Source organism: Acinonyx jubatus, chromosome A3 (assembly GCF_027475565.1).
Source record: "Acinonyx jubatus isolate Ajub_Pintada_27869175 chromosome A3, VMU_Ajub_asm_v1.0, whole genome shotgun sequence".
Classification (NCBI taxonomy): domain Eukaryota; kingdom Metazoa; phylum Chordata; class Mammalia; order Carnivora; family Felidae; genus Acinonyx; species Acinonyx jubatus.
The window spans coordinates 21,120,848-21,140,048 of record NC_069388.1 but is presented as its reverse complement, the minus strand read 5'-3'; the positions used below and the strand labels follow the sequence as shown (position 1 = coordinate 21,140,048).

Genomic DNA, 19,201 nt, shown 5'->3' with positions numbered 1-19,201 from the left:
CTCCAGGATTGGAGACTTGCTGGGAGGACTCGTAGCACTCTGCGTATAGTCTTGCTTACAGCTGTGATTTATTACATTGGAAGTATACAAAGCAAAATCAGCAAAGGAAAAGGCGCATGGGACACAGTCCAGGGGAAACCAGGTATAAGCTTCCAAGAGTCCTCTCACAGCGGGGTCACACAAAACATACTGAATTCCTCCATCTTTGAATTGCCACAACACGTGTCAAGTGTTGTGTACCTGGGAAGCTCATTAGAGACTCAGCGCCCAGGGTTTTTATTGGCGTTAGCCACAGATACTCTCTGCCAAAATTCCAGACTCCCAGAAAGAAAGCAGGTATTCAGCATAAATTACATTGTTTGCACAAACAGTTTAGGCACAGTAAACTACCCTGATTATCAGTTAGGAAATTGCAAGAACGCTCCAGAAACCCAAGTTTCCAGGTGACAGCCAAGGGCCAGCCTGGTGAGCAGGCCTTTTCTAAGGGTAACGGTCTCAGGCTTGCAATGCTAATTCTTTTCTGAGCTATTGGCAGTGGAACATTTCTGCTCCAGTTTCACATGAGGCTCTGTTGGAAGTGCTGAGGATATTTAGAAAGAATTCCTGCCTTTAGTAGGCCTATTACAGTGCTACTGTGCCTGGCACAAGACAGGAACACACAGATTATGGTGAGTATACCAAGGAAGTGCCGGCAGAAGAAAAGGCCTCAGCTGACATTTCAAGCAACAATTCTGTGTATAATACACAGTTTGCACTTTTCAGATCGGTTTTGCAGTGATTGGTTTTATAATCGGAATTGAAATGCATACTAATTTGTGTTTAACATAAGTTATATATGTATTTAGTAATGATTTTCCACTTATTCATTGCTTAATGGCAAGGACTTTTTGGTGTCTTTTTCACTTAAAGTTTTTTCAGCTTAGAATGGAGTTGGTGCAACCTGGAAAGATAGTTCTGTCTGATATCAAACTACTTTATTGCTTTAGTTGTACCTCATTCCAAGTGCTAACGGGATTTCCAGTTCACTTGAGCTGCTTACGGCAAAACCTCATGAGTAAAAAGATTTCTTGACTGTTGTATCTTGTAGCTTTGAAACTTAGCGGGCAGAATCTTCATTTACTACATTGCTTCAGGAATTAGCCTATCCTGGTTAATTACATTCACCAGTTTTAACTAGAGCCCCCTTTTGGCTTTCGCCTTTAGTGGTAAAAGCCTTTTAAAAATGACTTGGTTATTACAGGTTTGTGTATCAGTTTCCATTTCATATAGTGACGTGGTCGAAGCTGGACCGCGAGTCATTCTTAGTCTAAATGGAGTCCCAAATATTTAGTCTGCATTGTGGTCCCCTGGCTCCTTAACTAAATCCTTGATAAGAATTTGTCACGATAGGTTTCTCTTTTAAGTGAACAGAGAATTTGCAGAGAACAGATTGTGTGTTAAAATTATCAACCAGTTAATTAAGTTCTGAGTAGTTGTGATTTGGTTATACTAGTTATTTTATTTTCTAAACCATACATTTGACCTCATCAGTGATTTCTCATTGCCTTCAGGATAAAGGCCACATACTTAATATGACATTCGGGGCCCTCGTAATCTAATTCCACTCTCTCCCTCCAGATTCTTCTGCTCCTTATGTACTTAAGTCATCTTATATATTACCCACAACTTCTCCCTCTTCACCTTGTTCTGCTTTCAAGGAGATGGCATGAGCAAAGGCACGTGGGCAAGAGGGAGCAAGTTCTGAATAGAAGATACGTATGGTTGAGTGCTGCTAGAATGCGAAGCCCACATTGGGGTCTGGAAAGGGAAGGGGCCGATGGGTCAGGCCCTGGGCCTTGTTCTTTATATTCCAAGCACAGTATTTCCTAAACCTCATTGAAGGCCCAGAGGAGTTGTTTAGCTGGTGTCTGACCCGGTGGCTTTGTTGTGGGAAAATGGCTGCTGAAAGGTAACTATTTGTATGGCCTACTGAAATCTATCTAAAAATTTTCAAAAAAAAAAAAAAGATTACAATTAGACAGATATTGTGCCTGTTCTAGGGTGGGTAGCAGTGGGGGTCTGAGAAGACAAATCGCTTGGCCCTGTGGAAGTTACATCCAAATGGACAGAATATAAACAAGTCAGCTATATAGCTTATCAGAAGCTAAGTTAATGGAGTAGGGAGAATAATTATTTTTAACTTTTTATGTTTATTCATTTTTTGAGAGAGAAACAGAGCATGAGTGGGGGAGGGGCAGAGAGAGAGGAAGACGCAGCATCCGAAGCAGCCTCCAGGCTCCGAGCTGTCAGCACAGAGCCTGACCCTGGACTCCAGCCCACGAATTGTAAGATCATGACCTGAGCCCAAGTTGGACGCTTAACCGACTGAGCCACCCAGGTGCTCCAGGAGCATGATTTTAAATAGGGAGATTAGGAAAGGATACCTGAGCCATGCCACCATGTAGGGAAATGGGGTTCCAGGCAAAGTGAACTTTAAGTGCAAAAGCCCTGAGGCGACAAGAATGCCAGGGTAGCTGTTGGTGAGCGAAGGAGGGAGAGAGAGTAGGTGAGGTCAGAGAAATAATAAGCTCTGCTGAGAATGGCTTTGTAGGCTTTTTAAGAACTTTCGGTTTTATTATGAGGGAAAAACCATTGGCAGTTTTGAGCAAAAGAGTGACATAATCTGCTCTGAGGCCAGAGCTAGAAGTTTTAAAGCTTGAGGTGAGCTTGTAGGAGGACAAGCGTGGAAGCAGGGAGACCAGTCATCTGGCAAGAGATGATAGTGGCTTGGACCAGGTGGACAGCAGAGGAAGAAGTGAGAAGTCATTTGTTTCCAGATGTATGCTGAAGGTGGAATAAAAGTGTTTTTATCACAAATATCAGCTAATTAGGTCTTATCTCTAAGTTTTATAAACTATCATTGAAAATTGTTTCCTTTTTTTCCCCCTTCACTTCACCTCTGACTAAAAAAAAAGTTTGAGCAAAAACAATTTTGTAAGAACCCTGATATAGTACTTTGGCCCTGATTCAGTGAGATTTGCCACTAATATTTCATAAATAATGCATTCTGACCAGATCAAGCTGAGCCCTCATGTTATGTTGACTGTTAACATAAGTTTTAGAAGAGTGCTGTCAGGGCTGAGGGTGGATGAAGTTCCCATCTCTGTTGAATTCGGTATGATTTCTTCTTGAAGTTCATGTTAAAGACACTGGCTTAGAAACTAAGATGTCAGCTTATCCCTTCTTGTTGAAAGTCACTCAGGGTAAGATCACTGACATCCAGACAGCTTTACCAACCAGAACAATTCATAGTAACACTGTGGATGGTGAGGAATTTGTTTTCCTTTCAGAAAGTCTTCCCATTCTCTGACATTTTCTGGTAAGCAGCTGCACGCGGAGTGCTAGTTACAGTCATCTCGCGGGCAGGGTGTGAGTTACAGTTATCTCTTTGAAAATACTGTTTCAAGAGTGTAATACATCAGAAAAAAAACTGTGCAGCTTCTTTCAGACATAAATTACAGAGGGTTATATTCTCGTGTGTTCTAAGATTATCCATTAGACACCTTTGTGTGAATGAGGACTATGACCTGACCCAGAATTAAAATAAGTATGAAGTAGTTCATTTAAGTGGAGATCGGTCTTGGCATATACGTGTGTATGATTCTATTTATACATATAGAGGTGTTGCTGTGTTAGCTTTGATGAGCGGTGGTGAATTTATTCCCCATTGTAAATGTTTTATTTTTTTAAATCATTTTTTCTCTATCCTTTAAGGTTTTGACCCTTTAGGTTTGTTTTCCAGCAGAATGTCTGGCACTGCGTTTCTGTTAATATCTTCCTGAAAAGCAAGTGGTCACAATTGAAATGATCAATTTTTGATAATTGTCTGTAAAAACCTGCTATTGGCTTGTTGCCCTATTTACCCCATCTTTAAAAGGAGGTCAAGGACACAGATTACTTCTATAACATAATCCCTCTGTCTTTTCTGTGCACCAAGGAAGAATGTAGTTCTGGTCAAATTTTGGGTATCTGTTCATCACGATATGTATCTCACTCGTCCTTCTGTTTTTAAATATGCCAATCATTTAGTCAGTTTTTGTTGTTTTTAAAGTAGATCTGTCCTAATAAAAGCAAAACATCTTAAGCTTATATATATCTTTTCGTCTTTTCTGGGCAGAGAGGCAGATGAAGGCTGTAAAAAACCTTTAGAAAGATTGCTGAACATCTGGCAAGAAAGAAGTGTGTATGGCGGCGAGTTCATACAGCAGCTGAAGCTGTCTATGGAGGACTCCAAGAGCCCTCCCCCCAAAGGTAGAAACATCACCACATGTTTACAGCTCTTGGTCTTTGCCTACTTTCGAATCACATATGAAAAGCTGCAGTGGGGGTTGCTGTGAACCACCAGCGATTGTATGATTCTTCAGAGAGATGCTCGTAAATGATGGTGAGAATTTATGTAGTGCTTGCAGCGTGTAAGCCTGGTTCTAGTATTCATGCTATTCATCATCTCACACCCTTAACTTTGCCGTGTATCCTCCTTGGCTCTCTCCTGCCTTGCAGAGACTTTTCCTTGCACAAGGGAAAGGAAAACAATGTTGTTTAGTTGTGGGGAACTAGGAAACTCCCTGGACTGAGGTTTTGTCCTAGCCCTGCCACTGACCCCTATAGGGTCTGATATGTCCCTTGGCCCTCTCAGAACTTGGCTTCATTAAATATTGGTGTGGTTTGGAGACATACTTTTGATGTTTGTCAGTTTGCAGCCTACAGTTGACTTTGGTCTTCACTGAACCCAGGATACCCTCTAGAAGTGTGTCCACACAAGTGTGTGAACCTCACACACTCATAAGAGCTTACGTTAAAGAGGAGTAACATCAAACATTATGTGGTTCTTGGGTTTGTGGTTAGTTGCGGTTTAATTTGAAATGGCACGACATGTTTCGGGGCTACAGACCTGAGCTGACTGTACATGAACTCATCGCCTGGAGGAATAAGTCTAAGGGCTAACATAATACTTAGGACCCTTTATGGTCTGAAATTAGCTTACTTTCCCAGATTCTGCTGCCATTGCCTCACACACACCATAGTCTTTGGCCATACCCATTTCCCTTCTGGATGTTCTCTTGGTACCTCTTCCTTTGCGTCTGGTGTTACCTCTGCCTGAAATGTCCTCTGTCCCTTTCACTGTGTGGTGAACTCATTCTTCAAGAATGCTATTCTCATTTTGACATCTTCCCTACCTTGTCTGGGCACATGTAACCATTCCCTCCATGTTCCTCTGGTACTTTGTACATGCCTCTGCTGTGGCCTTTAACCGTGGTTAGTTGACGTGTCAATATCATTCATTCAGCCCCCCTTTATTGTATACCTTTTATGATCTCTCCCAGGTCTGAGTTTCTATGCATTTCAAGGTAGAACAACTTTCCTGTAAAACTACCAAGTTAGTTAGAGGCTTTGTGAGAATGACATAAGTGCTTTCAGACTGCAGGTCGTTGTTGTTTTACTTAAAGGTGATGGAAAACAATTTTGAGGTCACTCTGGTGGAAGCTTCTGAAAAGTAGGGTATTTCCTACTTTGGATTCTGGTAGTGTTTGTATCGTGTCTTTTGGAGGTGTTCTGCACAGCGTTGGGGAATTACTCAGCATTCTTTACTCTCAAATTTCCTTGGTAAGCAGTGCTGAGTTTTTAGAACACCTCTGGGCAAGGAGGAGAGCTCTGCGAGACAACGTTGGAAACTAAGAGTTGAGTTTCAATTCAACAAGCATTTGCCAGACATGTGCTTTGAGTAAACGTCTATGCTAGATGCTATAGGACTGAGCAGAGGAGCGAGAAATAGTTTTGTGCTCAGGGAGCAGCCAGGCGAATTGGCGAGTTTATGGTAGTGGTACATTTGAAAACAGCTCCTTTGGGTTTCTGATTTCTTTGAGCATCTAGATGTTAACAGCGGTCGAAGCAGTACTCTGTGTGGAGGACAGTGCTGATCTGAAGGTAATTTCTCTTTCTCTGTGCTATAAACATGGAAGCACAGAGCTAAAGGTTCCAACATATGTGTTAGGTCTTGTGTTGTCTTTGGACCTGAGTTACCAAGATATTTTACCTCAGTCCTTTCAAAATATTGGTAAGTCCTCCAGAAGTTTATTTCAGAATTCAAATTGTCCTTTTATATTTTCAGCTTTGATTCATGATATTTCTTTGTCATGAGACAATTCTAGAGTTTACCTTTGTTTTTTTGTTTTTTTGTTTTTTAATTTTTTTTTTCAACGTTTATTTATTTCTGGGACAGAGAGAGACAGAGCATGAACGGGGGAGGAGCAGAGAGAGAGGGAGACACAGAATCGGAAACAGGCTCCAGGCCCTGAGCCATCAGCCCAGAGCCTGATGCGGGGCTCGAACTCACGGACCGCGAGATCTTGACCTGGCTGAAGTCGGACGCTTAACCGACTGCGCCACCCAGGCGTCCTGCTAGAGTTTACCTTTGAAATAAAAATTTTTCTGTGGAACCTTGACAGTGGAGAATAAATGAGCTTAGGAATTTTGTTTTAGAACTGGAAGTTTCTTGGGTTTATATACCCGTCTCCCCAGGTGTTCTAAAGTTGTCTCTCTGTTCGTGGGAATACTCAAGCTGTCACTCGACTACGTGGAATTTCATTTACTTAAGTCACACATGAATCACACAGTATCCTACAGTTGTAGAAGGATTTAGAAAAGAAATTGGTAAGTGGAAAATTCATGTTTAGGTCTATACAACTTTAAAGCCTGTTTTCTTAAAATACATGGATTCAGTAGACTTAAATTAGGATATGAGTTTATTATGAGTACGTCACCCAACTTTCCTGGACCTTAGTATAGTTAATTTAGCTCTTCAGAGCAAGGATTTGAAACCAGACTTCCAGAGTATGGATCCCAGCTCCGTTACTTCCGACCTCTGTGACCTTGTGCGTAGCATTTGACTTCTTGAGCTTTGGGTTCTTCACTGTACCATGTGTCTGTTAGTATTAATACCCCATAGTGTTGTTGTGAGGGTCATTTGAGATAACGGAGGTAAGATGTTATTAACAAAGTGGCGATATGACTTTTATTTGATTGAGGTTTTAATATCTAATGTTCTAAGTTTCTCAGTATGAGCCAGTGGCAAACACAGAAAGAGGCTTAGTATTTTCAGTCCCCCAGATTTTGTGCAAGACTAGAAGGCATAGTGGTTAAGAGCACGAGCTCCAGGCCCAGCGTCCCCAGGTGTTCAGGTCTGGACCTGGGCACTTAGTTCGATTAGACGGTACTGATGAGTGCTTTCAGGATGGTACCTCCAGCAGCAGAGCTTTGCTTCGGATCTTTCTGTGAGTAAAGTTTGATATGCTTCTTTTAAAAGTTGCCTTTATTTTGCAGGGAGAGAATGAGGGAGCTGTTGTAAACGATATTTCCTGATTCTTTTTCATTCTAAAAGTAACATCAGATCTGTGGGTTTGGGGTTTTTTCTGCTTGTTTTTTAATCCCAGAAAATTTCAGGTGGATTGTCTGGAAGACCTAGCTTTACAGGTAGATGACTGCATTTCATAAAATGATTTGGGGCTTTCAGGCTTTTTGCCTTAAAATTAACTTCATAGTCTGCCATAGTGTGTGAAATTCTATCACAATCAGGTCTCCAAGAGACACATGATAAATGTTTAGGTAACCAGGATTACTTGAATGTTAGCCAAGTACAAGGCCCCTAGAGACACAGGGACAGGTTGGAGAATAGAATAGACGGTATACGACATGAGGACAGGCAGATTGGAGCCACCCGTAGTGTTTGCCCTGCCTGTGACAGAGTGGTTGAATAAGTCAAAAATGAAGTGTAAATACTGTGGTCGGAAGCTGAATTGATAGTGGGAGGGTATGTTGTTGACTGACAGATTTCCTAGGCTGTTTTTAGTAGCTGCCTGGCTAGATTGAGAATCCCAGGCGTCGTAACTGCTGACTTTGTACAGATGAATCAGGGCAGAGTTACCAGAGCAGGCTGTCCTGTTAGTGTAAATGGAAGCAATATAGTCATTTTTGGCACAGCACTAACATCTTCCAAGCTCTGTGCTGCCTCTGCTTTCAAGAGGTTTCCAGCTTGGGTCTGTTGACACTTTCCTAGGTATTATAGGAATGTAAAGAAATAAGATGCTTAATGTTTCTATCAGAGAGATAAGGCCCATGCCTGCCAGTGGCCATTCAAAGTAGCAAGGGCTAAGTGCTGTGGACGTAGAGGGAGATGATGATTCGTGCGGTTACCACTAGTAGGCATTGATTACTGTCACATCGTTAGAGGCCATTACAGGTTTTTGAGCAGAGAGAGAGGTGCAGTGGGTGATTTCATTTCATAAGAGTGTAGTCTGAGTCGAAAAAGGAGTGACTAGATGCAGGGAGACCAGTTGGGACAGTGGTCTGGACCAGGCATGGAGAAGGCCGCATTGCTGATAAGAGGCAATGGGAAGGAACAGACAGGAGAGATCTGTAAGGTTCCTCTCAGAAGCATAGACTCTGCTGGAAGTTAGAACTTCGGGAGAGATCTTGGTGGTCTCCAAGGTGATGTACTTGGAAGATGGGGCCAGTGGAAGTGTTCATAGTGTGAGTAGGTAGGTAGCTCAGGAAAGGAGGCGGCTTAGGGAGGAAGTCATGATAATGCATTTCCAATAGGTCCTCCAAGTGGAAAGAGGAGAGAATTAAGTAGGATGACGTGGTCTTTTCTTATTACACCCTCTTCCACCGGGAGGACAAAGGACAGAAATGGGCCTGTGATTATTTTCATTAGTTTGATTTCAGTCTTGTAATGCCATGAGCGAGTGGCAGCATGAAGTGGTAGAAAGCACTCCAGTTTCGGAGGCAGGTGACTTTGGCTACAGGGCCCAAACGAGGTGGGTTGAAAGCAAAGACATAGATCTAAGGCTTTCCAGTGCCCAAATTCAGTGATTCTGAATGTCCGGAGATACTAAACGGTGTGTGGCTTTTATATATAATAACTTCTGTATGGAAGTTTGAAAGCTGAAAGATTCAAGTTTTGTAATTTTTCTACCGTTCTTAGCGTATTTAACAATTATTTAACCGAGCACTGTTCTAGGTGCTTGGAAGTGAACCAAAAAATATTTTAAAAATTGTTTTGCTCATGTGCTTATTTTTTGTTGGTGACTCCTGACTCAGGGGCCTCTTTGATGCTGTGGTGGCCAAGTGTCTACTTGGGTCATACTCTACGCTGCATATTAATTAGCAGCTAGTGTGTGCTTAGTACTGTTAGATACTTCATATGCAAATTATATACCATTAGATTATTCTACAAATATAGCTGTCCTTATTTTGCATAGTGCAGGACTATAAAAATGACCATGTGAGCTGAAACCATGCAAAATGATCTTAATGGGAAAAATTACGATCGTTCTATGACTTTTAAAAATTCTTTGTCAGAGAATAAAAAACTCACTGTTCATTACAAATCTATAGGGAAACAGAAAAGATAGTAACACTCATGGTTGCCTAGCATGCTGTCACATAAAACGTTAGAAACATTGAGAATTAAAGTGTTTTATTTCTTTGTAATGAGCTTAACAAGAGGGGTTTGTGCAGAGCTTGCCTTCCTGTGTCATCTGTGGTACGGAGCAAGTGTCCTAGAAGTTTGGATCAGCTTCTGGCAGCTTAGCCTTTGTGCCTGCCGTGTCGTGAGATAAGTTGGAGAGTTCCCGAAGCGTGAAGTGTTGTTAGCATTGCTTCCTCTGGGACACGGTCATCCTTTTCGTCACAACCACTTTCTTCATTTCTGTGGACAAGCTGGCTTTCCCCAGGTGACTCTGGCTGCGGACCTAGAGTTTCTGTAAGGGTGTGGCAGCACCAGTGTCCCCTCTGCCAGCTACGTCTTCTCCAGCTCTCGTGACATTCCATTCGCTTCCGTCATGAGCTTTAGTTTTAGTTTCTGGGCTGCTCTTTCGTCTTTGTCATTTTCAGCCAGTTCCCTGTTTTGACTAATCATTTTTATAAAATGCCATGTGCATTTGATCACTGGGAGACAACACAGCTAAACACTTTGCTGGTGGTGTGTGAACGGAAAGAACAGCTGTGCAGTGACCAGCCACTGACCTTGAAAGAAGTGATGTGGTCACCAGTCATGATGCATTTGTATTATTTATGCAGTGGTTTGTGGACTGAAGTTAGTGAAGTTTGTTCTTTATGTAATTACTCAGAGTTAATATGCCACAGTAACTGAAATTTGGACTGTGTTGTTGGGGACTGGTGTTATTTAAACTGTGGTAGCAAATCCATGCATAATAGAATCACGCAAAGTGAGGCCTGCTTGTGTTGCAGATATTTAGTAGAACAGAGGAGCAAAGCATTAACAAAAAATAGAACCCGTGATACTGACTTGGCTTTCACATCAAGCATAGTTTGGTGAGTTAATGTGTAAGGTAGAAACAGGAACTACATCCTTCTTTCCAGGAGAAAGTGTTTAATTAAGCAAGAAGTGTACGTTATTCTGTTTATAACTCACAGAGTTCTAAGGCAGGTGCATGGCGACCTGTCATTTGACAGATGAGAGAGTGATTGTGTGCTGCTAAGGAGTTTGACTGCAGTGGAAAGAGCACAGATTTTTGAAAGTCGTACATACCTTTAGATGAGTTATTTAACCTCTCTGGGCCTCCCATTTTCTCACCTGCAAGATGGAGAGACTACATCTTAGGGTTGCTGGAAGGACTAAATGTACAGAAGCTGTTGCAGCGCCTGGCACACGTTAGGTGTACCATTGTTTCTTTGCTTTCCAAGCCTGAACGTGTCATTTAGACTTGTGTCCCACAGATGTTTGGCATTTATTTTGTATTGTCCAATTTGATGCAAAAGGAAAGAGTTTTGAAATGGACATGCCTATCATAGCGTGGGTGTTTAGAGTTTCTGACACAATTTTATTGGTTGGTTTCTCTCTACTACAGGTTTCTCCTGCTATCGAAAGTAGACTGTATCTATGAAACCTTTCCTAAGCCAAGTTGGAATAAAGTGAAGAAGCAGTTACCGTTATTTTATATGGAAAAAGTTTTGAGCATTCCCAGACTCCAAAAATAACCTCTCTTAGGCTTTTCTGATACCTTAGGCCACATCTTGCTAACAGATGCACAAAATAAATCGAGATGAAGCACAGATGCTCACAGATACAGCTCAAAGCTCTGGTGGCTTTATGTTGAAATTCTGAGTGTAGTTTCTGGAATGAACTTGGCGGGCCCCTCTGGCTGCTTGGGGTACACACCACCTCTGTCAATGCTCCCTTCAAAACAAATGCTGACCACTATTCACTTTTTGCCTTTCTTTGCGAAAGCAAATATCCTCTCTGAATTTGTTTTGGTTAGTGAAAACGGATGCTGTTACTGTAGGTCTTTCATAAAAGCAAGCTTTAGAAAAGTGGGGAATGCCTGTTTTTATTTTCTGAAGTCCTCCTGGGAAGTATATAGTGTTCCATTTAATATGCAGTATATTCTCTACAAACCCTCCCGTATATTGGCTCGCTTTGTTATATTGTCTCATGGGTTTCTTGCCACTTTACTTCTCTTGTTACCTTTTATTTTTAAGAAATAAACTTTTGAATGAAATGTGTTAGTTGGGGAAGTCTCGTTTTTAGACGCATGTTTTCGGTAGTATTTTTTTTCAGTGAGTCAATGTGAGATGACAGACCTAAGACCATTTTTGACTCTTCAGTAATGTAGGGAACTACCACCAATTTAAAATAACTAGCGTATAGGTTAACGTTAAGCTATCTTTGGAAATGTACACCCCCTTTTGCCCTTTTTTTTGCATGTGGCCCATTGTGCATAGCATTTGACTCTTACCTACACGGGCTGTCGTGACCCAAGTTTGTGCCCTATTTCTTTCCTCTAGCAGCAGAAGAGAAGAAATCCCTGAAGCGAACTTTTCAGCAGATCCAAGAGGAGGAGGACGACGACTACCCTGGAAGCTACTCTCCCCAAGATCCTTCTGCAGGACCCCTCTTGGTATGTCTGGACTCCCAGAGAGTGGGGCAGAGCCGCTTTGTGGCAGGACTTCTAGTTGAAGATTATGGCCACAAGGTGGCGCTAGGAACCAATAGTACAAAATCACCAGAGGGCAGTTCTGGGGGCGCTGGGTGCAAGATCCATCCAGGGAAACTTGGCAGATAGCAGGCTTGCCTTTGTCTTCGCATGCCATGAGCCTGGATGGGTTTATGTCTTATAGAGTATTTGGACTTGGCTTTTTTTCACTCCTAGGAATTGACAGTATTCTTAAAAAGTAGATTTTTGTGAAAGGGTAGATAATGCTACAAAGACATTTGAATGTCCTCTGCCATGGCTTTTCTCCAACAGCGTGGTTATTTTTTTAATAAGTAAATAACTCATTAGTTTCTAGGACAGTCTGTGCAGCAATAGCAAATTTGCTGCAATATAACCTATTTAAATATTAAAACAGGCCGTTGAATTTTTAATTATATATCTGCTGTTTAGCCCTAAATATAAATTAGCTCATGAACTCTGTGTGGTTTTAATTTTTGCTGTTTATTTATTTATTTACTTACTTACTTTACTTACTGTCAAAGAAAGTGAGGCTCAAAGAGACAGATTAAATAACTTGACCAGTGTCTTCATTTGAATCTGGGTCTGACTGACCTCAGAGACTATGCTCTTGACTGAGTTACATGGCCTCTCATTTTGCCTAAAACAGCTTTACTTTATTATACATGGGTCTGGCCAAGACCCATGTAAATAGGAAGCATGTCTGATTTGTGTTACGTTAAAATGTTGACTTAGATGGTGGGTTAAGTGAAAACAGCGTTACATATCTTTCCATTTAAAAACTTCCAGGAGGACAGCCTGAATTATTAACTGGTAGGATAACTTGACTACCGTCTGCATTGTCAGTTTGTCTCCTGGGTTTTTATGGACTGGCTAACCTGTTGGTGTTCATTGTTTTCTGATGATTTAAAAACCTCTTTTTTGATACACAGAGTATGCATTCTTGGTTTGCTCTTTTCTGTGTCTTTTTCCCCTTTGTTTGTAATTAATGAGTTTGACACATTTAATTTTGGGAGTGGCTGCCAAAATCGAAACTGTCATCTTTGTGACATTTATTTTGTAAAGCAAATCCAAGGAAGAATTGAAGTCGGCGGTGTCATTTCATTTAATCAGTCATCGCACAATTGTTCAACATCTGGTGTGTATGCCTTTGTTCTGTACTGGAGACCAAGACCGTTCTGTATTAGAAACCATACATTATTTGAAACTAAGCAGTGACCGGGCGCCTGGGTGGCTCGGCCGGTTAAGCTTCTGACTCTTAGTTTCAGCTCAGGTCACAATCTTGCAACTTGTGAGTTGGAGCCCTGAGCTCAGAGCCTGCTTCAGATTCTCTGTCTCCCTCGCTCTCTGCCCCTCCCCCACTCACACTCTCTGTCTCAAAAATAAATAAATGAACATTGAAACCTAGCAGTATGAACCAGACTCCATTTTTTTTCAGTTGCCGAAACCATGCTCTTTTAAAAGGTTGTGACGTGTTTTTTTGGTTTTGTTTTTTTCAGAATTATGTAGAATTTCTTTATGGTCTGTCATTGACTTAGAAAAATTAACTTTGTACATTCTCTTAGACTCCATATCATTGACCTCAGTATAGGCTCTGGTACTAAGAACAATGTTTTTTAAATGTCAGGAATGATTATTTTTAGAATTGGCCTCCACCTCATTTATTTCTAGCTAATTTTCTTTAAGTCTACTACATCTTAATGGACAGTGTTGTTTGTGTTTTCATTGTCCAGACTGAGGAACTAATCAAAGCTTTGCAGGACCTGGAGAATGCTGCATCGGGGGATGCTACTGTCCGGCAGAAAATTGCTTCTTTGCCCCAAGAAGTGCAAGATGTTTCTCTCTTGGAAAAAATAACAGGTGAGAGGGTAGAGTTGGGGTGAAAGGTGAGGGAAGAGGGACATATCTCTGAGGCATCAGGCCCTAGGACATGCTTATGTTCGGAGATACAGACTTCTGTGCGGTTTGACTTTGCAAAACAGCAAAGCTGTTGAAATAGTCCAAGCTTTAATAGGGATTCTAGGAACTATGCAGAAATGCAGGCCTGCCACTACCCGCAGCACTCCTCAGTCAGGTCTGTTGAAAACGCAGGGCAGATTGTGTGTGTGATGTGGGGGCCAGGAGAGAAGGTATTAAACTCGTGATCCTCTTACTAAAAAAAATTACGGTTGAGTGCTGTGTGATTTGTACACACTGACACACCCCGTGGACGGTAGTGCCTTTAATGCCAGGAATGCTGGGTGTGTATTGTCAGTCGTGTCGTTTTGCCCTCATGCTGATCACCCCCGTTTCAATAGGGAGGGACAAGTAACGTTCCCGCTTTACGCATGGAGAATTGAAAGGAAGGAGTGAAGCATGAACTAATGTTTATAGAGTATGCTCTGTGCCAGATACTTTTTTTTACTCTTGGTGATAACCCTTTGAGGTCACTGAATATCCCCATATTGCGTCAGAGGAAATTGAGGCTTTGAGAGATTAGGTGCCTTCAAGAAGTCTATTGGTGCCACTTTCCCCATGGCATTTGCTCACTTCATGTCTCCGTGTCCCCTTTTGGTAATTCTTGCAATATGTCAGACTTTTTCATTATATTTGTTATGATCTGTGATCAGTGAGTAGGACTCACGGAAAGTTCAGGTGATGGCATTTTTTGGCAACAAAGTATTTTTTGATTATGATGTGTGCATTTTTTTAACATAATGCTATTGCACACCTTGGGGGGGAAACAGCGGAGTGTAAATGTAACGTTTGCATGCGTTGGGAACCCAAAAAATTCACTTGACTCACTTTATTGTGAGACTTGCTTTATCGCAGTGGTCTGGAACTAAACCTGCAGTATCTCCCGAGGCACACCTGTATTTTAAAGGGGGTCAGGGAAAGCCTTTTTGATGAGATGACCTTTGATCAGAGGACCCCCAAGATTAGGAATCAAGCCGTGAGGCTCTCTGAGGGAAGGAAGTGCCACCCAAGCAGAGAGTATAGTCCAAGGAGAGGCCTTGAGGCTGGGAGGGTGCTTAGTTGGAGGACACAACATGGAGGCTGTCTAAAGGCCACAAGCCGCGTCTCGGCTCGCGCTGCCACTTCCCCGTCTCCAGCAGTTGAACCCTCTTCTAGACTGAACAGTCTGCTGCTCCTTCTGCCTTTTTCCAGCTTCTACTTCTCTGTGCCCTTATTTTCTCCACTTAGCATGGAGTCTTTGTAATCACTCCCTTACGTACACCCTCAATCCCTGTTTTTCTTTGTCCTCTTGCCTGTGGTCTTCTGGCAAACCCCAGCTTTTCTCCTGGTTAAATTCAACTTTTATTGTTACTATAAGGATCAACTCATTTATTTGTACTATCAGGAACGAAGTCTAAAAATTGGGAGCAACTTAACATAAAGCTAGCAATGTATGTGATTTTATTTATCTGTTTTCACTGACCTAAAGGTCTCATGTCTCATAGTTTTTTTAAATTAATAAAAAATTTGTTTTGATTTTTTTTTTAACGTTCATTTATTTTGAGAGAGAGCAGGGGAGAATCCCAAGCGGGCTCCCGTGCTGTCAGTGCAGAGCTAGATGCACAGGGCTCGATCCCACAAACCGGGAGATCGTGACCTGAGCTGAAGTCAAGAGTCGGACACTTAACCGACTGAGCCACCCAGGCTCCCCTATTTTGATTTTTATCGCGGTAAAATACACCTTTTAACAAAATTTACCACCTTAACTGTTTTCAAGGGTACACTTCAGAAGTGTTGATAAGTACATTCACACTATTGCACAGCCGATTTCCAGAACTCTCTTCATCTTGCAAAACTGAAACTTTATACTCATTTAATAACTCATTTCCTCCTTCCCTCAGCCCCTGATAACCACCATTCTGAAATCTAGCTTTTCCTCTGTTCCTTTCCTGGACCCGAACAGCTGAGTGTGCCTGGGAAAAACAAATAACACACATAAGCTGACTTTTCTTCCTACTTTGGTGGGTGATGATGCTGTTTTCTAAACCAGCCCCCTACTGTTTTGTTAGCCCTGTTCCTTCTCACTACTCAAGGATGTAGCTCCAACATTCTCCATTTTCTCCATCTACTGGATCATTCTTTATGGCATAAAATCATGTACTTTTTTTCCCACGTGGAAGAGACTTTTTTCCTTGACCCAGATATTCCTACATTTCTCTGTTCTTTATAGTAAAACGTCTTAAATAGATTGCCTTTACTCCTCTGCCACCATTTTCCCTCTTCCCATTCTCTGCTGACTACACTTTACTGAAATTGCTTTTATCAGTGTTGTTGATGACTTCCATGTTGCTAAATTCAGTGGTGAATTTTTACCCAATCTTTATCTGTGGTCACCGTAACTTGATCTTAGTAACCTTTGGCCCAGTTGGTCATTTCTTCTCATTTGGTGCAGTAGACAGAATAATGATACCCCTGACTCCACCCTGTTGTCCATGTCCTAATCCCCAGAATCTGTGAATGTACTCTTACGTGGCAGAAGGGACTTTACAGATGTGATGAAGTTAAGGATCTTGAAGTGGGGAGATAATCTGGATTATTCAAGTAGACCCAATCTAATCACAGGCTCCTTCTAAGAAGGAGGCAGGAGGGCAAGAGTCAGAGAAGGAGATAGGATCCTGGAACAGTCTTTGGAGAGATGCATTTTGAAGATGGAAGAAGAGGCCCTTAATAGTAAATATTAAAATAGTACATTTATGTTATTTTAAGCCAGGGAGTTTGTGGTCAATTTGTTACAGCAGCAGCAGGAAAGTAGGGCTCCATATCCTAGCTTTCCTCGCCTCTCTCTAGCAGTGGCTCTTCAGTATCCTTTGGGGGTTTCTTTGTGCCTCTTTTCCCTCTTCATGTTGAGTACTTAGCCCTCTTCTCTAGTTAGTTTTACTGTCTGTTCCTCTTAATCCAATTCGGTGGCCTTAAATAACCATTTTTAGGCTAATAATTCCCTAATTTACATGTCTAGTGTTGGCCTCTCACTTGAACTTGAGACCCGTACATCTGGCCTTCTGCTTAGTGTTGCTAGCTAGGTGTCTCCAAAGACATTTCAAACTTGTCTCAAACCAAACTTCTCATCCTCTCTCCAGAATTCATTTCTCTTATGGTCTTGCCCATTTCAGTAAATGAGCCCCTCACAACCCTGTTGACCAGGACCAAAACCAGTATCTGACATTGTTACCACTTCCACTGCTGCCGCCTGTGTGAGTCACCGCCATCTTCACTTGGGTTACCGCCGCAGTCTCCTCTTTGGTGTCCGTGCGTCCTCCTTGTTTCTCGTCCCAGCCGTCACTCTGTGCTCAATATAACCAGAGTGGCCAGAGTTATCTATTAGAATGGAAGTTGTATCACGTCTCCCTCTGCTCAGAGCAAAGGCTCCTTGCCAGGCACTTTCCAGTTCTAGGGCCTTTGTACTTGCTGTTTTCTCTGCTTGAAATGATCTTTCCCACATAGTCACATGGCTTGCTCTCTCACTTTTTCCAGGCCTTGCTTTACATACCGCCGCAGTGAACCCTACCCTGACCAGTACATTTAAAATTACACTCCTCCCTCTGAATGCTCCATGCTTTCTCCTCTGCCTTTTCGTTCTCTTACCTTCAGTTGATAAACACGCAAAATGTAGCATATTGTTTCTCTTCTTACCTGAGAATGTAAACTCTTTGGAGCAGAGAGTTTTTGTCCTTCCTGTTCCCTGTTGCTCTGAGGGCCTAGAATGGTGTTGGGCACATAATAGCAGGCCACGTATTTGTTAAGCTAATTGGAAGGTTTGGGGCGTAGCAGTCTGATCGGAGTGGGTTTAGTGACATTGGTAGGAGAAAGGGTGGTGGGTACCAGGAATATGGTCAGCTCTCCTGAAGAGTTCTGTAAGGGAAGCCGGGAGATGGGGCAGTAGCTAGAAAGCAACATGTGGCCAGAAGGTAGAGCAGCATGTCTGTATGTTCGTGGCAGTGCTTGCGGAGGAAGAGTAAAGAAATTGAGAGGTCTGGAGAAGCATGAGGGACAGTTGCAGCAACAGAATGTTGGAGTAAGCAAGAGGGAATAGGATGCTTGTGCACAAGTGGAGGGCTGGCCAAAAGAGGCACACAGCCACTGGCCTGCAGAACTGGGAGGGCAGAGCATGTGAGGATAGGCGCAGTTGGTAGGTTCTCTGGAGTAAGCGTCTATCTGCTGTGCTTTGACTGCATTTTTTCTGCGACTCCTAAAATCACAGGTTATTTTTCTGGATTGTAATTATTTGTGTGAAGGAATTCTCTCCCTTGGTACAACTTGGAGGGTGAGAATTGATTTTTTTTTTTTGTAATCTTTTTTTTTTTTTTAATGTTTATTTTGGAGAGAGAGAGAGTGCGTGCACACGCAAGTGGGGGAGGGGCAGAGAGGAGACACAGAATCTGAAGTAGGCTTCAGGCTCCGAGCTCTCAGCACAGAGCCCAGTGTGGGGCTCGAACTCACGAACTGCAAGATCATGACCTGAGCTGAAGTCAGAGGCTTAACTGACCGAGCCACCCAGGTGCCCCCCCCCCACCTTTTTTTAATCTTAAAATTAGTGTTTTCCTTGCCGTTTTTGCCATGGGCGCTCAAAACATTTTAAAGAATTAACTATTTGGGGGGGAAAGAGATGCAGTCAAGCGAAGACAAAGGTAAAATCAACCTCACCACTCCGGCAGCTTGTTCTCAGACCTTACCACCGATCTTGAAGAATAAGTTTCACCATCTTCTTTAATTTTCTGTGATTGAGATTGTCTCTTTCCTTTGTGTTCTCTTTGGCTCACTCTTTTCTTCCTCACCAAGAACATCCTTTTGTTTCCCTGCTCCTGAGGAGTGTAGAAGTTCCTCATCTTTGGCATCAGACCTAATTTGGGATCTCTCAACAGTTCACCTCGTGACATTCATATTAAGAAGGCATCCAAAAAAACAGACTGTGTGCCAAACAGAAACTCTGTTGGGAATCCTTAAATCCCATTGCCTCCCAGAATACTGAGGCCTCTCACTTCTGATGACCTGTATTCACAGGGAACAGCATACCAGTATCCCTGTAATCCCCCTTCCAGTTGGTCCCACAGAGCTGCTGGTGTCCCTAGTGTTCTTGGTTCAAAGAATTGATCCGCTCTTTTGACCCCTAACGGCCTTTTTTAAACGATATGCACGTATTAAAGTTGCAGTTTCACCACACCCGCATGAAATTAATTATATCTGTTGTTTCCTAATAC

At 42.3% G+C, this 19,201-nt stretch overlaps 1 protein-coding gene across 4 annotated transcripts in view; it reads left to right on the top strand.

Moving 5' to 3' along the window:
- RPRD1B (regulation of nuclear pre-mRNA domain containing 1B) overlaps positions 1-19,201 on the top strand; it is a 79,458-nt gene that overhangs the window by 8,925 nt on the left and 51,332 nt on the right. For 3 of the 4 annotated variants that reach the window (XR_008289114.1, XM_053199980.1, XM_015071764.3), the window contains exons 3-5: positions 4,157-4,290; positions 11,845-11,957; positions 13,745-13,871. Coding sequence is in view for 3 of the 4 variants with exons in the window: in XM_053199980.1 (XP_053055955.1) it covers positions 4,157-4,290; positions 11,845-11,957; positions 13,745-13,871 (374 nt within the window). In the remaining variant the exon portion in view is untranslated. The remainder of the gene's footprint in view (positions 1-4,156; positions 4,291-11,844; positions 11,958-13,744; positions 13,872-19,201) is intronic. The other variant, XM_015071765.3, reaches the window with a different exon arrangement.